This window comes from Malurus melanocephalus, unplaced genomic scaffold (genome assembly GCF_030028575.1).
Source record: "Malurus melanocephalus ecotype Western Australia unplaced genomic scaffold, MMel_1.1 scaffold_110, whole genome shotgun sequence".
NCBI classification, from domain to species: Eukaryota; Metazoa; Chordata; class Aves; order Passeriformes; family Maluridae; genus Malurus; species Malurus melanocephalus.
In genome coordinates this window covers 231,238-248,507 of record NW_026623342.1, presented here as the reverse complement: position 1 = coordinate 248,507, position 17,270 = coordinate 231,238, and the positions used below count along the sequence as shown (strand labels likewise).

Sequence of the window (17,270 nt, the reverse complement as noted above, 5' to 3'; positions counted from 1 at the left end):
CACCTTACAGTGGTGTGTAGCAGCAGAGAGATCAAGGAAAGAGGCAGTTTTTGTTCCTGAAAAACAAATGGTTTGCACAGTGGATTAAAAAAACCTGCATGAACTGTGACAATTGAGACAGGAAAAAAATCTCGTTGAATGTAAAGCACTGTCATGTGTTTTCACTATGCGARAAGCGTCACCGTGCTGTCAATTTGCACAAAGCTTTCAGCCGCACAGATACCTGCTGAGTGTCTGCACTCAAGATATGTGCCTGGTACCTTGTACCTGTGCAGCGCTTCTGACCCCTGAAGTGTCTCCATGTAAGGGGCTGGAAAACCAGTACATATTAAAAAGCGCTGTGTTACAAAACTCACTGCCTTCACCGTAAACGTATTAATTTACTTGGACTGGTACAAATGCTCCCGCTGTACGTGCCGGGCTTCCGTTCRGTAAAAATTAAACACAGCCCTTACAGTTAATCCATAACAGAGACRGTCTCTTTGCTTTCTTTCCCAACCCCACTCACGCTGGCTTATTAGCGAACAATAAAAAAAACCATCCCGGAGAGTGACAAAAGCTATGCCAGCGGTCCTCCTTCCTCGACGCCCCTGGGGACCCTCTYGGCTCCATTCACCCACGGGTGCTATCCCCGCACGGCTGTCGCTGTGCCCGCTACCGCTCCGGCGCCGCCCCGGGACCCCGCAGCGCTCCCCGCGGGGGCGGCCCCGCCGTGAGGGCGGACTCTGCCGCTCGCCCTGCCCGCCGAGCGAGGAGAAGCCCCTCACCTCCCCTCCGGTCCCGGGGGAGGGGGCTGCCATCACGTGTGCTTCCTCCCCCTTCTCTCTCTCTCGCTCTCCCTCCTCCTCCTCCCCCTCCGCGGCGGCGGCGGCGGCAGCAGCAGCCTCTCGGCTCCGCTCCCTTTGTTGCAGGCGGAGCGGCGGCGCTGCCGGGCGCCGCGCACAAAGGAGCGCGGCCGGGGCGAGGCGGCACCGCGGGCGGACGGGCGCGGAGCGAGCGCGGCACCGCCGGGGACAGCCCTGCACCGMGCCCGGGCGGCGGCGGCGGGGATGCTGAAGGTGCGCTCCGGCGCGGCGGAGAAAGGAGGGTCCCGCCCGGGCGGCGCCGCGGGCTCCGGTTGATGCTGCGGGCCTGCCGCCGCCATCCCGCTGCCGCCGGCGCTGCTCCTCGGCCGCCCCTCGCCATGCTGGGAGAGAGCCCGGCCGCCGCCCGGCCGCTGCTGCGGGCGGGACCCCCGCTGGCGCTCTGCTACACCTCGGCCCTCCTGGTGCTCGCCCTCTCCGCGCTGCCCGCCGGCCGCGCCTCCCATCCCTTGCCCGGCTCCGAGTGCCAGGGCGGCGGCAAGGGGAAAGGCATCAACTGCTCAGGTAATGCCCCGCCGGCTCCCGCCCCGCGCCCACCCCTGCGGGCAGCCCACGCCTGCACGTGGAGGGAGAGAGGGAGGGCTGAGCGCGGCCCCGCTGCTCCGCCCGGCCCGGCSCKGCKCTGCTCTGCGCTGCGGGCGAAGGAAAACAAAGGAGCGGCGCCCGCCCCKGCCCCGGGCGCGGAGAGCCTGTTCCCCGGCCGGCGGGGAGATGCCCCTGTGCGGGGCGCGGGGAGTGCCCTGTCCGAGATGTCCCCGCCGAAGGGAAGGGCTTTGCCGCTCGGCTTTTGTTGCTCCCCGCTGCCCCCCGCCGCGGAGCCGGCAGGTGCGCCCCGGCCGCCCCGGGGGCTGCCCGCATCCCGCTCCCTCCGCCGCCCCGTGCCCGTCCTGCCGCTAGCACAGGGTGCGAGCCGGGCGGCCGCCGTGAGCGCAGCCCCTGACGGCTCACACGGGCTCTTTCTTGGGTCTCTGTCTCCGTTCAGCCCACACTGGGGTAGCCTCTCCGCCCGTCCGGCTGTTGTGTAGATTCACTCAGGATGAGGTGTAGGCAGCAAAATAGCCCGTGAGGTGCTCAGAATAATCTTTCTGAGGTTTTTTTTCCTGCTTTGTTTGCATGTCTTATACATGATATACATAATGATATGCTGGTATTGTAAGGTTGCAATGTGGTTTGGCATGACAGCAGCACGTTTGCWTAGATCTTGAGGGATATGGTTGTTTTAAAGTAGAACAAAGTAAATGCATACAATATAAAGTTTACTGGTTTTTAGAAAGATTTGTTTGTCTTCTAAAACTACTATTTAGAAAAGCGAATTTATTTTTTTTCCTCTGAAAAATGGCTGTGCATGCCTCCTCCTGCCTTTTAAAATGATAGGTTTATTCCACTGCACGAATCGCCAGCGAGAGCTGTGCAAAGTGCCTTCTCCAAGGTGATGAAGGTTTCTCGCCCTGTGCGTAGAGCCCCTCGCTCCCATTGTCTTCAGCGGGATTGGAAGGCAATTTACGCCTTGGAAGGAACTCTCTGTACATTCCAGGGTAAGGTCCCCAAACTGTACAACAGATTTCAAGAAATGAATGAATGGAAGAGTGATCTTCCTCCCAATTACATTTTACAATACGGATAATGCTGCTAAAGCAGGCTATCAAATTCGCAGACCAGCAAACTGTGGCAGAATGGTCTTGCAATATAATAAATCTACTACACGTTCTCAAAATGCTCCCCTTTTCTTCGTTTTACTCAGTTTAGATGTACACTGTGTTACTGTGTGATACCACAATGCGACTGTTTTGCTGCTRCTGCCTGACTTTTCATTCTATTTGCACGAATATGATGGTTATTTTTAAAGAGAGGTTAATAGGTTAATGTGTCACTGGCGTTAGCGGCTTACCCATCAGAGACATGTGGGTCATTAAACCATGGCATGAGCATAAATCAGTGAGATTAAATATGGAAGGCTGCTGAAATGTATGAGGAAGTTTCTAAGATGATGTGGAACACAGGGGCATCATTATTTAGAAACCGTCACAGAAAGAGGGCTTTCCAGCCTGGAATTAGAAAACCGTATGCTATWTTGAAGGCATTCAGCAGGATTCGGTTCTACTAAAAATAGGCACAAGCAAATGTATGTGCTATATACATTCTTGTGGCAGGCACTCTTTTCAGTTTCATAACTCCAGAAATATGGAAGGAAAATTTCGTTTAAAATGCAGTAGTCAGATTCTGCTATGTGTTAACTGCTTCGTGTGAAATGGCAGGGTTTCAGTACTCAACTTTAATTTTGAAAGAACTAACRTCAACACACAATATCTGGGTCAGATTTTCCCCTCACTTACCTTTGTATAGCTTCATTAACTTTTACTGAAGGAGCTACTCCCTGAAAAGGATGAGTTTCCTGTATTTACACGTSGGGCCAGATGTTGGCATTAGCACCCTTCTCAGTGGACTGCCACCACGTACATTGCTGTTTATACTGAAAGTTAAACKTGAGAACTCTGCTACTACTTCTTTAAGTGTCTGGACTCTCTAAATTGCTTTCCATATTCAAAGAAGCAAAATGTTTCTCCTTTCTTCTGCTGTTTTGCAAGTTTATTTTTTCCATCAGTCAGACCTGCTGCCCTAACAGGATTTTTTTTCACTTCTAGAGAGGGTTCCTGGGCTTGTAACGTTTTATCATCACTAGACTATGTAGCTACCTTTATTTTTTTGCTATTTCTTTCCTGAAATGCTGAAATGCTCTCCTTCATTGCTACAGAATATGCTGTTTAAGAAAAATTTKCTATAACAAAAGAACATTGCAAGGTGGAGGACACAGGCAGACAAAATGAACATTGGGATGGTTTTTTCAGCCTTGATTCTATTCCTTTGGCACATGCATTTCAGCTTGGTCTTCTGTTAAATTATGATATAATTGCATCATCCCTGGCCAAGGGAAGAACATATGATCAAGTGATTAGAGCAGGAAACAGAGAATTAAGATGTATCTGGAGTTAATTGACAATGTGGACTTGTGTGTGTTTGTTCATCTGTCCATCCATACTTTGCTAAGCTAATGAAATAAAATAACTCCGTTTTACCCAGAAGGGGGTAAAAACAAGRTGGGCATTTCTTTCTGGAGAAGAGAGTCCTAGGCTGGTGTTTTTGGAGATGTTATATTGTTCCCAGTGCTACCTGTAGTCTTCCATAACATTTCAGATACTCCCTGACTGCCCGTGAGCCGGGGSTGTGATGCTCGCTGCTCTGCCCAGCCCCTGGGGTAGCAGTGTCCTTAGCGAGGGCTGCAAATGCAGGGGGTTACTGAGCAYCCCATGTGTGAGGGCAAGGACCACACGTAGTCAGTGCTGAGCTCCTAATCCTATGGTGCTCTACAGAGATGAAAACTTCGTGTGGGCATTTTCYGCTTCAGTTTCAGTCCAATGAATCTCTGGTGTGAGACATGCTCCCATCTCTTGTGTGTSTAGTGTGACCAAACTGACCAAAAGCTGCAGATTTAAGTGGAAGGTGCACAGACTCAACGAGAGATATTGCTCAGTGCATTGGTATGGATTTGCACAGGCAGGATTTTAATTAACAGGGATATGTTTGTGTTGGTAAGCCTTTCAGTGTGCTGTTYCTTCATCTGATAAAATAGGCTTCCTAGGGATGATTCTGTGCACCACCTGTGAGTCTCAGAGTGCTGTCCCTGCTTTTCTTAAGATCTCTCTGAGTGAAGTGAGTGGAGATAAAGTTGTTTCAGCTTATTGAGGATTGAATGAGCAAGATGAGGTCCTGCTTAAATGCAAATATGGTGCATTTGTTTCTATTACTTTCTTAGATGCCTTCACGTCTGTCCTCCAGATCCTGTAGAAGGGATCCCCCAGGCTTACTGCTGGGCTGGACACCTATTATTTATGAGCTGTGTCGCTGTTTATCCTTAGGATAAGATGGTGTGYAAAGCTACTCACACCTGGTAAATCTACACTTGAGGTGAAGCCTTAAGATAATTAGTGAGTTGGCCAAAATGAATCTTCTGTGCACTGCTTCTCACTCCAGACTTTTGTGTTGTCTGAAGCTTGGATCCAGACTGTCCCCACTGTAATGGGGGAGAGTGAGCACAAACATGCAGCTCCCTYGGCCCAGTCCACGTGGCAGATGTGAACATGGATTTTGGAGGATATAAACCTCAGGCACTGCTGGTCTCTGGAGCTCAGCCGTGGTTTCTGCCTGGGCTCAGTGGGGACTCTCTGAACCAGAATGAGATGTGGCCTCAAGACTGGCTTTCATCTGTGCTTATCAGCTAGAACAGACATACCTTTTGTGCTTTTTGCTCAAATTAAGTGGATGAGGGCTTTTGTTTCGTATAGCATTCCAAGTTACACAGGGCAAAAACAATTTGTGCTAAAGATATGCATCTATGTTGGTGAGAATGTAAGAGCAAGGGATGTAAGAGAGATACAGGGTCAGGTAAATTATYGTATTTTAAGAATTACATGTCTTTTTATGTTTGCATAGATACATTTGATCTGAAACTGTAGACGGGACTAGAATAATTGGTTATTTTATCTAAGATACTATGAGTTATGCTCCTGTAAATGAATTATAACAGCAGAGCCAAATAAAATGTGATACATGTTTGTGCCATTCGAACTTCTGAAGTAAATGACCTAAACCTAGTCAGGTTACATATCACTTTGAGAAACTATCATAAGGCATGGATATAAATCAACTATAAATAAAAAGTAAAAACAATTATCAAAAAGAGAAATTAAAACTGGGACGGTAGCATGGACATATTTGTTTCCCCTTAGTGTAATTGCCTAGACATGAAATGTCCATGCAGTACAGATTCTTATGCTGATTAAAGAGCCGAAAGGTAATTAAAGTAGAATTGAAAGTGTCAGAATAGCAGAAAATCATTTTGTAACAGGTGTCACTCCATCATTGTCACTAGTGGGAACTGGTAGCGTGATGGAGCAATTGAGGCTTGACTGAGGGGATTGGATTGAATCCAAATTCTTTATTGGTTTTTTGAAAAGAGGAGAAAAGAAGCTGTGTTTGTTGTGGAAAACACTGCTAAGGAAACGTTCTTTCTGTACCAAGATCTCACTGATAATTCTTATTAAGGGGAAAACAAGAAGTCTGGTCCTTTTCTTCCTGTTGATGTAAGGATAAATATTTTATACTTACATCTCATCAGTTTTCTTCTACAGTTGACAGTAGACTGGATAAAGGGGAGAGTTAATATTTACTTGGACTTGAAAAAAAAAAGAAGCTGTGCCCAAGAAATTTCAGTAGAGAGGTACAGATGCAGAGAATCCCTCGGATATTGACAGGAAGCTGTACTCTTTTCCTATAAGGAGATTATCACATTCCACCATTGATCCATCAGCTAAAAGCACTCCTGACTTTTCCAGCCCATGGTCAGACTTTGGCGAGGCTCTGCAGAGCAGACAGTGGCAGTAGTTCCCAGGAAAACAGCAGCTGTAACATTTGCAGAAGAGAAAAGGCTGAGCACCAGGGATGTTGAAAAGGGATCTTTTCTTCTGACTGGAGACTCCTGCATATCCTCCTTGTTAAGTCCTTACAGGTGCTGTGGAATAAGAGTGGAGGAAGAGGACACGTTGGGATTATGAGGTGGAAGCCTGTCTTTTTCTAAACTGACACTAATACTCATTAGAGCTGAAGACCAAGGACATCTTTTATAGAATTAGTCTTTTAAAAAATTGTTCTATTTCCGAAATGGCTTTAGATAATAAGAAAATGATAATTAAATACTATGCTGTAAACTAAATAGTCCCTTCTAATTGCTGTAGTTTATTCCTAGATCATCTTGAAATTCTAACAATTTAGAAATACAGAGAATTAGAGTAAGAGAGTGTGAGAGTGGAGCTGTTTTTTGTGAAACTCCTAAGCGTGTAGGGAAGAGCTTGTTTCACTAAATCAGTTGGTAATAAATTTTATTTTATGAAACCATTTCTTGGCAAAATGGATGTTCTTTGTATGATATTTTTCTTCCACAAAAGGATAAGAAGTTACAGACAAAATCTTATTAGGAGTAAATTCAGCAGTCAGAACTGTGATCTGATGAAATTAAAGTTTCCTGGAGAAACTGAAATCTGCTTTTTGTCTTGACGAACAGCTACAATGTATCTTTGCTACTAATTTAGTTCACAGATGGCTTCAAGGGGATGTGAAAGCAGAATTATTTAATCTTGTGTTATTAGGACAGTATCTAGTGGTACCATTAGTTGAGCCATTAAGTGTCCGGGATTTATGGGTCATATGTTCTACTATTTATTTGTTGGTTTATTTTAAAAGAGAAAAATTTCCAGGTCTTTTTTTCTCTTCAAGATTCTTTCCAGGGAGCTTCTGTGTTCCGTGGAGCAGGATGCCAATGAAAGCCTTTGCTAGAGGAGTACCTGGAAGACTTCTGTTCTCGCTGACCCGGTTAATCCCCAGACCTGGCTGGCTGGGAGCTGGTAGACAGAGCAGGCTCTGCATGCATTTGCATATCTATTGATGTGAATTTCTCCATTTAAGAGAGCCAATTTAATGTTACACTGATATCAGTGTTCAATTTCTTTTAAGTTGCTCTAAAACTGCCACATTGGTCATAGTGCGGTTTGTGAGGAGGCAGTGTTTGACTAGCAAATCGGGATTTATTTTAGGATAATTTAAATTCTCATTATAGTAGACAATTTCTAAGGACTGAAGAGACAGGACTTTCCTGATAATAGATTATGTGTTATACTAACAGTGTTTAAAAGATCTGGTATAGAATAAAATGAAACCCTTGTAATACCTCTCTTTTGATTTCGTATTATAAAAATAAATTTAGTTGCAGTTACAGTCTTGAAACACCCACATTATATAAGCATGTTCAAGCTGGCAGGATCCTCATCCACGGTTCAAAAAGAGTGTTAATTAAAACCAGCAGGAAAACATGTAAAAACTAAAGGGAAGAAAATCTGGAACGAGGCAAAACTGTCAGTAGTTTTTCTGAAGTGATCTGACTTCTCTTGGTAGCTGCTGGGTCCTCTCCACCTTTCCCTACCAGGCTGAGACCTCGGTGTGCACCTGTTTATCTTAAATATGTGCAAAACTCTGTACTTTTGTGAGATGCACAGACCATCCCAAGGGGWGCAGCCAAAGGAGAGAACAGCTACAATGTCGACAGACAGACAAAAGGGTGTTCAGGACATGAAACGAACATATTTCTGAATGTGAACCTGTTCTTCTCGGGTCTTGTCTGGAGGCCAAAAGCTCCTGGAATCTGGCASTGCCTGGCTGCAAAGCCGTAGGCAGCCCCATTGCTGTTGCCTGGCTTGCTGGCAGGCAGCAGCCGGGTTCCTCAAGGAAAGGCCCTGGGGCATCTCCTGTGCCTCACAGCAGCCTCATGGGATCCGTGTGGAAGCAGATGGGGTGAATGGGGGCGGTCAGGCAAGCCAGAGAGTTGGGTATGTGCAGCTCTGGTTAATCTGCCCTGATCACCACACTGTGTTTGAGGTGAAGCAAATGCTGTCTTTAGGGGCTCCAGTTGCTTTATCCCAGATCCAGCMCTGAGTGTTTCCCAAACTGACACATTTCTACCCAGCTTCAGGGGTGTGACACAGTGTTCACCTGTGGCTGGCAGAAAGTGCTGCTTTRGGAAGGGTTTTAAGCGGTCTCAGTCATTAATGGTGAGAGCACTGCAGGCAGGGAAGGAGGGACAGAGCCCCCGGTGAGAGCCTGCTGTCACATCTGCTGCTCTGTGCCGATGGAAAACCTCCTGGAAACGCACATGCTGCAGCAGTGGGTGACAAAGTGTCCTGGTGCCTAAGCCTGAGGTGTATGGAGGAGTTTGTTGTACCTCGAAAGGGCTTTACTTGCTTTCTTTCCTATTCAGAGACACTACTCATGTGACTACAAAGAATGTTTGGATAAACATCATTTGCGGAAGTTGCTGTATTTCATCTAAAATTTTCAACYGAAGAACAGTCTTAACAAAAGCTACACAAAAACTTGAGATAAGGGTTAGTTAAAGGTGTTTGTGTGTGTGCAGAAAATGTCCAGAATAGTCTAGGCATTGAAAATGAACTCATTCATTTGAAAATACAAGTTTTAATCCTTAAGTGTGCCCATGAAGCACATGAACAAGTTACAAAGTTTTTAGCTGGTTGGTGGAGACAGCTAAAACAGTGCTTTCAATAGGTACTTCCATAGAAAGTTAGATAAAAAACTGGGTAGCGGTTTGTTGCTTTAAAAATTCAGAGAAGTATTGATCTAATGAAATGTTTACATTTTGCTAATTAGTATTGACTCTGATTGTGTGCTGCCTCTGTCTGATCCCTCTGGGAGGGACAGAGGTCAGGTGTGTTGTGCCAAATGGGTTCTCCAGGGCAGCAAAGAGGAGCAAAAAATCCTCAGACTAAAGGAAGGGACCCCCTGCCCCCTCCCTGAGCTGCGTTGCCACGTGCAGTGGGCAAATGAATGGTTGTTTTCCTGAAGCACCGWGTCCCTCCCTCAGCTTTTTCTTCACCTCTCCCAGAATTTTGCCTAGGCAATTCTGTGAGGCAGAGTTCTTTTTTGCTGTCTTGATTGGAAGTATAATTTTATGGAAGTATCATTTCAGGGTTATAAAAGTGAAAATAAAATAGGCAGGCTCCTGTTGAGGTTATGGTATTGTTTTCTCATATAAAACATGGGTTGGGAAGGCAATTTATTTCATTGTATTTYTTCTCTGTTTTAACTGCAAAGGATGCCCTTCTCTTCACTTGTGCAGGTGCTTACACCTACAAAGGATGTGTTCATGAAAATAGTTAAATGTGTTTGAAATATGCAAAACTGGTTCTGTACTGTAAGAAATATTCCTTTTCGTGTGAGAAACAAGTGGCTATAGTAGGAATGAAACAAAAAAAAATTGGCTAGAAAACACAATGAGCAGATACCTTTTTTTGTTTGGGGTTTTTTTTTTTTTTGTTTTTTTTTTTTTTTTTTTTTTTTTTTTGTTAATGTGAAGAGGCTTATTCTTATCTCAATGCTCTTTGTCAAAACCCGTGTCTGCAATATGGAGCAGTTATCCAGGTGAGAGAACACAACCTCCACATTTGCAAGTGATATTCATGCTGCTGACTGAGCAAACAAAGAGGATCACTGGATCCAGGCTCCGAATTTGAGTGTTTTGGATGATTTATCTACCAGATGGTAAATGCAGCCCAATGTAAAAAATTAGTCTGGGAGCAGGGAATCAATCATTCAGCACACTGATCAGCAAAGGGATTTGGGTGTTATAGCAGAAAAATTAATGAGCTGGCAATCCACTGCAGAGCAGCATTAAAACAAAAGATACTACACTGTAATAAAAGAGTCCTCACCCAGAAGACAAAAGAGATGAGCATCCTGCTTTATTAGACACTTGATAAACCTARTCTAAAGCAGTGTATTAGATACCAAACCCCTTCTATTATTCAAACATAATGACTGAAAAATTCAGTATCAAAATCTGGAAATCGGAGTTAATTTAGGAAAGTTAAGTTTTTCACTGCTTGCACAGTCTTTTCCCAATACACAGGCTTTTCTGTCACAGGAGTTACCTACTAGTATCCTGTATTATGRCAATAGATATTTCTGTGCTATTTAAAGCCACCCTACAGTGCATTCAGGATTCCTTAATGAAAGGTTATTACATACCAATACTAGCTTTATGCTATAATTACATCTTTCTTTAAAGGTCTTGAAAATGTGTCCCTAATCTCTTTCAGTTACTCAGGCTGTAAGAGATCAGAACAGCTTAACCACCAGAAGCTCTTCATGACTTTTCTCTGATTTTCCTTGGGAAGCATTGAGCCTCTATCCAAAGAAGAGGTGGCTTCTGTGCTCATTTTCCACTTTTAAAGTGGTTTATTGTTGATTTTCTTTTTTTCTTTTTATTGTAAGGATTAGGTGCAGGATAGGCTGTTTGGGCAGTGACACGATGTACAGGCTGCTTCTGCAGGGAGGAAGGGCAGCAGCAAGGTCTGGCCATGCTGGTTTGGGACCACCTGACAAGGGTGGAAAATCTCCCTGTGGGTCCCCTCTCCTGCCTAACGGATCCGTGCATTTTTGTGACTGCAGGTAACTGAAAGAAATAGGTTGGAAAATTTCTCTTTTCTAATGTGGAAAGCAACCTGAACCTACTGTTTTGTATCCTCTGTGAGTAAATGCTTTTATTTCTRAAAACATCCAAGGAAACAGGAGACCTTTATGCCATATTTTCCTCCAATTTTGGCCTTTTCTTATTTGGTTTGGTTTTTTTTTTTCCTTGGGGGTGAAGATTGGTGGGTTGATAAACAGCTAGCAAAACACACAACAAAAATCTCATATATATCAATCTGAGCAAATGCAATGCTCAAATTGCCACCTTTTTAGTATTTCTTAGTATTTCCTAGTATGTCTTAGTATTTCTCCATGAATCACCTTTAAAAAAAAGATTTCTACAAAGAGAGCAAGGGTGATTATCCGACTGCCTGAACAGTAGAGTGAAGCCCACTACCTATGGAGTTTTTGCAGAAGTGTTTAAAATCAGCAGGAGCTCCCAGATCACGGTCCCTGTGACATCTGGATTTTTCTATCTACTGAATAAGGAGTTTGAACCTGTAAATTTTGGTCTCATACAGCTCCACAGATTAGAGGTGTAGAAACAATGATATTCCACCGGCCTGCAGACAAAGCTGTACTAAATCCTGGGCTCAATTCCTACATTTCTCCAAGCCACACAGACATGTTCATATCCAGTTCAGTCTGGGTTTGGATGTGAACTGTACCTCAGTCCGTGTCTGTGTACCTCAAGACTGAAATTGGCCTTTTGTTCCATTTCAGAGGCATGAGTGTGAGACAAAGGGCAGAATTCAGTCATGGTGCATATTTACCTGTAAATTTGTGGGGTTTTTTTCCTCCTGCTTTATTTCTATGAAGATTTGTGCTGGCTAGGTTTTTTCTGCTGTTTTAGGTGTGCACAACACTGTTAAGTGCAGCTGACTGAGGCTGTGAACTGAGCGTGGCTGTGGCCCTGCATTCAAACCRAATACACAGATTAAATTCAGATTAGCAGCGACACAAGGTCTCCCAGCGCCCCAGCAGTGAGATGATGCAGAGCAGGGATGATAACGGGTCTGGTGCCCCTCCTCACCCATCCCCCTGGCCTCAGTGCCTGGGGGGAGGATGGGGCTCTGCTCCTTGCTCACTTGGCCAGCTGTCCCAGCACCTGGCAAAGTCAAGATGTCCTTTGCAGCATCTGGGCCAGGGCGGAATGACCACAACAAGTCAGAGTTCTTGGATTGTCTGCTGTCCACCAGGTAATAGCAGCTAATTGATGGCAATTGGAAAGCCTCCCTCAAGAGCTGTGAGCTGACACAGGTGCATTTTGGCAGAGTGTCCACTCGCTGTGCTCCCTGGTCCCAGAGCCGCCGGGAAGACAACTGGTGAGCTCTCTAATCCAGCGTTACATTTGCCGAGGGAATCCCCAGCAGGCGACCGTGAATAATCTCCACCTGCTTCCAACTGCGTGAGTGGCATGACGGGAACAGGGAGAGATGGATGAATATGTTGAAGAAGAGGTGGCCTCCTGTGTGKCCCTTAAATACTGCTTTTTTCTGACTCTGAAATGCTGGGCATTACAGGTGCAGTGGCTTTTTCTGGTTTGCCAGTGTGTGGGGCCGCAGAAATGCCGTCGGCTCCAAGCGAGCTGGAGTTCCACCAGCTCTCCATGAATCTGCTGGCTCTGCCAGCCCTGTGCCAGAGCTGATTGCCAGAGGTGATGAAACAGGAGAGCATCCCTTGCCCTGTGGATGCCATGCTGTAGGCCAGCTATAAACTCCCAGCCCCTGAAAATCCTTTCCAGGCTGGCAAAGGGGCTTTGCAGGAGCTCTGGGAATTGTATTTCTCCTGGTGTTTCAGTATGGATAAACGAGCAGGCAGAGAGGAAYTATTAGCTATAGATTTATCTGACAAGAATGTGTATGGGAGAAAAATGTTATTTCAGTAAACTGAGCAGTGATTTGGTTTTTTGAAGCATAATAGAGTTGTTMAAGTTTGAAGGGAAGGGAGCTGGCTGCTCAGGTTCTGCGTGGCTTCTGTAACTTACTGGAATTACCAGAACTCATTAAGAAACCTAAATGATCAACYAGGGGCTTGTTTGTTTGTTTTCTGCCTGTGACTTTTATGTGGCTGGTTATTTTGTTTCTTTTCCAGGGGTTTTCTKACTGTTTAATTACAGCTTTCAAAACTAGCCCTAAATAGCATAGTGTATGGGTGTTCAGAGGAGAGAGTTTCTGAAAACCTAATTATGCTCCAGCACCATTCATACTGCTAATGTTTCAGGGATATTACCCAGGAGTTAATTTATTTCCTTTTTCTGTGTACAAAAGAGGAATCTAATATTATTTTGCAAAAGCTTKTGTATTGTAAGAATGCACCACAATGATATTTCAATTTATAGATCTGCTAAAGGATTTTTAACGAGACAGAACTGCAAGAGGAAACTTACAGTTTTGTATTCATTTGGCAACTACGAGATTTAACTGTTAAATTTTAATCTCTTACATGGAAAATACCCTCTTGTTGGAATTAACTTCTATTTAGTATTCTGAAAATGAAAAGGTACTTAGTCCTTTGAAATCAGTAACCACTTAAGATATTTTTATAAATTCTTGATTTTGATATAGACTGGCGGAGTCTGTGGTACAGCTCCCTCTAATTAAGTTTTGAAGTGTATCCCTGTTGTTTCATTTTTGAAAATGTCTGCAGCTTTAGACAYGCAGTGTTGGCACTAAAAACTTTAATACCACAAATAGCTGCAACAGCCTTTAAATTTATTTTGTGGGATAACTCACGTGTTTAGGTTTCCCATATCTAGTAAAGTTATACAACTTACAAATAGCTATTTCTTTCTGTTCCTGTAAACAGAACATTCCCACAAAGGAGCTGTCATATATGCTGACTGTCACGCTGACATCGTGTCACCCTCAKGGCTGGGGGACATCTGCCATGGCATTCAGCCTCCTTGGTCACTATTTCTGCACCCAGGCCTACATCCCATTTCTTCCTGATTGACCCCACTATATACAATTTTCTTAACTCTGTGTCACCAATGAAATTAAAAACTTCGTTTAGAAATATATTAAAGAGAACAGGAATTAGGGTCATTATTGTCAATATTTTTACAATAGTTTTGCTCTTAAAATTTCTGTATTCAGAAATTTCCCACCTCAGCAACACAATCAGTAACTTTTTTGGATATTTTTTCAGACGTCTCTAAAACTTACACGTGGGCCAGACTAGTCTGAAAACTGCTTTACACTCTTTTTTGGTGTGAATTAGACTTGTAAGTCTGGGTGAAAACTTGCCTTTTAGGGAATAGTGGAATAAGGTACTTAGAATTTTTTAATAGAACTTGATATATTCAATGAACAGCTTCCACTGCTGTGAATTATTGCATCCCGCTTGAATTGCTTTGAGGAAAAAAAGCATCCACATGATGAGAAAYGCCCAATTAGTGAACATGTCTGGAAAATCTGATTTGAGAAACTTGTCTAGCATTGCACAAGAACATAAAAATTACATTTGCTCAAATAACATTAATTCAGGAATCTTCTTGTTTCTGAGCACTTGATTTGCGCTTCTATTATGGCTTTGCTTAACACTAGTTTCTTCAGGAAAAAAAAAATGAAAAAGAGAGAACAAATCTCAGCTAGGGTAAACACAGACATTTCTTAGGATGGACTGATTTTTAAGTGTCTGTGAGGAAGGATAAACCCATTAAATCCTGGCAGAGACTTCTCACTTGAATTAATGGCATAATGGATACCACTGAAAGTGGTTTTCTCTATCAACCAGCAGTCTGAAAGACATGGAATTCTCCCACATACTTAGTGGAAAGCAAAGATGTAGCAACCTTGGTCTCTCTCCGGGCCTGGGCTTCCAAGTTTTCCAGTGGCTGTGTTTTATCCATCCTTGCCTCTTCCACTCTGTGATCCCTCTCCTTTGGCTTTCCTGTGCTCTTCTTTCCACCAATGCTGTACCTGCCAGATCTCTTTCCTTTACAACTGGTTCTCAGCATTGTACTCAGACTGTTTTCTGCTCTCRGGCAAGGAGACCACTGGGACCATATGAATATGACATGTTTGACAGATATACAGGTTTTCCAGCACTGATTCTTGGTGCTGAAGCCAGAGCTCACTTGGGATATCATGAAAAAAGGGGTGCTTAAAAGGGGGAGCCTGTGACCAGTTTTGTGGGTGATGTATAACAGATAAATCTCTTACAGTAACTTGAAACTTCAGGTGGATTGGTTATTTTCACATAGCAGGATAAAATGGTCTGAGCCTGGGAAATCAAACCTGCTTCACTGCACCTTGTACYTCAGCTCCTGAATGCAAACATGCTCAAACACAAAAATGGAATAGCTACAATTTTGTTTCTCAAAGAAAAGCCAAACAACCAAACAAAGCACTCTAAGTGCCTCAACTTCATTCTTAAAAACTGCACAGCTGGAAATTTTCTATGAAAACAATAAGCCTGCATGCTGTAAGCAACTTATAACTTGATCTTATGATGGAAAATGTCATACACCATTAACTAAAAATACAGTTCCCAGCTCTGTGTATTATTGCAACTTTAGTGTTAGAAAATTGTTAAAATTCATTAAAATCGAAGAACTCCACATTTGCTTGAGAAGYTGTTCAGAAATTAGAAAATGTCAACATTTTGGACTGTCAAACTCATTTTAATAAGTCAAATACCTCATTTTCATGGGGCTCTTTCTGAGATTCTCTCACAACTTATCCTACAGAAGCTCTCTACAGTTTTTTTTTTTCCCCCAGGGTCAATAGGACTGTCTTATTTCTTGCTATGAAAGGGAAAACAATATAAGTGAAAGAGTTATTTATTCTATTTATCATAGAAGAATCAGCTTAATAGTATCATTATATGACACTGGAAAAACTTTTGCAGAGCAGGAAGGGAAAGTTGTAGAGTTGTAGTTTAGTTTTGGGGAGTGGGTTCATCTTGGTTTTTAAGTGTGACATAAGTCCCTCTTCAGAGAATGGTTTTGTGAGAGAGGGTATTGGAAGCTGACCTTGGCAAGGGTTTAATCTACTTCAGCCTTCAATGCACCCTGCTCTCAATGGGTTCACCTTGCTAAAAGGTGCTGAACCCTAGTGCAGCAAAAAGTGGATATTTCCTTTTCTTGGTTCTTAATGTCACCATCCAGGGRGGTGTTCAAGAACTGACTGGACATTGCACTTTGTGCCGGGGTCTGATTGACAAGCTGGAGATCAAAGGTTGGAACTTGATGATCTYGAATGTCTATTCCAACCTAAATGATTCTGTGGTTTTGTGATTCTGTGACAAATATTAGATGTGACAGGWCCACAAGGTGGAGAGCAGGAAGGGWTTGCAGGGAGATAGGARTCCTTGTCCCTTTTGTCACCTGYAGACTGTACCCTTGCTCCATGTGGAGAAGGTCCTGGAGCAGGAGCACCAATGTTTCTCTGCCCAGCCAGTGGAGCAAAATGAACTCCAGAGGTCAATCAAATAGGAAGATAAAACCTTTAGGGAAAAGGTTTGCCCTCTTTGCTTGGCTAGAGGTACATGCATGTATTTTACATATGGATTAATTTTTGAGTGAGTTCTTGGTGTTTCTTCATGACCTTGCACCCCTCGGTGAATCTTGAATGTCTCCCGAGCTTGGGCAGACCTCACTACTGCCCAAATAGCACCATAGATTTTCGTCACAACAATGAAATATTGAATTTCAGTATTTCTCTCTCTGCAAAATGGGCAGAAATCTTGTGGAATAAGGAGCTGATCTTTCTGAAAACAGGGTGCAGTTTGTGTAGGTAGGCAGTCAGATTGCCAGGGAAATTTTCTGCAGGTTTTCAAYGTAACTGAAGTCTGTCAGAGAGAAAGAGCTTGTTCACTTTTTCTRAGCCTTAAGTAGCCAGCATAGAAGCACTGCTTATGATTCATTTTCTTGTTTAATTTGCCTTGTTCTTCATGTTACACTTCACTAAATATATTTACTTTTATTCCTGCCATTCCACATGACAGAATCTSTCTGTGCAAAAGGAATTTTAACTGCAAGAAAGGTTTTATAGACACAGAGYGAAACAGCAAAAGATGAGGCAGGAATCTAATGCAAGATGTTAAGCACTGTCGTTCTCAAAATTGAGGAGCAATTAAACTTTTTATTACACTAAAAATTTGAAATCTGTAAAGGAATATGGTAGCATAATGGGAAGCATCTTTTAATGGGCTTATGAAGTTATTGCAAGTTTAAAGCAGTTGCATGTTTGGCTAACAAAATACAGGAAATACATTTTCATTAAATGTCAGTGATGATGCAGTCACAAGAACAACAATATGTATAAGCCTCATAGAGCTATTAAATTTGCTGTATTTTCTAGGAGGAGCCAA

General features: G+C 43.6%; 1 protein-coding gene across 2 annotated transcripts in view; it reads left to right on the top strand.

Annotated features, from left to right (window-relative positions):
- Positions 1–1,097: 1,097 nt before the first annotated feature.
- TMEFF1 (transmembrane protein with EGF like and two follistatin like domains 1) overlaps positions 1,098–17,270 on the top strand; it is a 110,603-nt gene continuing 94,430 nt past the window's right edge. For both annotated transcript variants that reach the window (XM_057369441.1, XM_057369440.1), the window contains exon 1: positions 1,098–1,367. In XM_057369441.1, the coding sequence (XP_057225424.1) occupies positions 1,121–1,367 (247 nt within the window). In that variant the 5' untranslated portion in view covers positions 1,098–1,120. The remainder of the gene's footprint in view (positions 1,368–17,270) is intronic.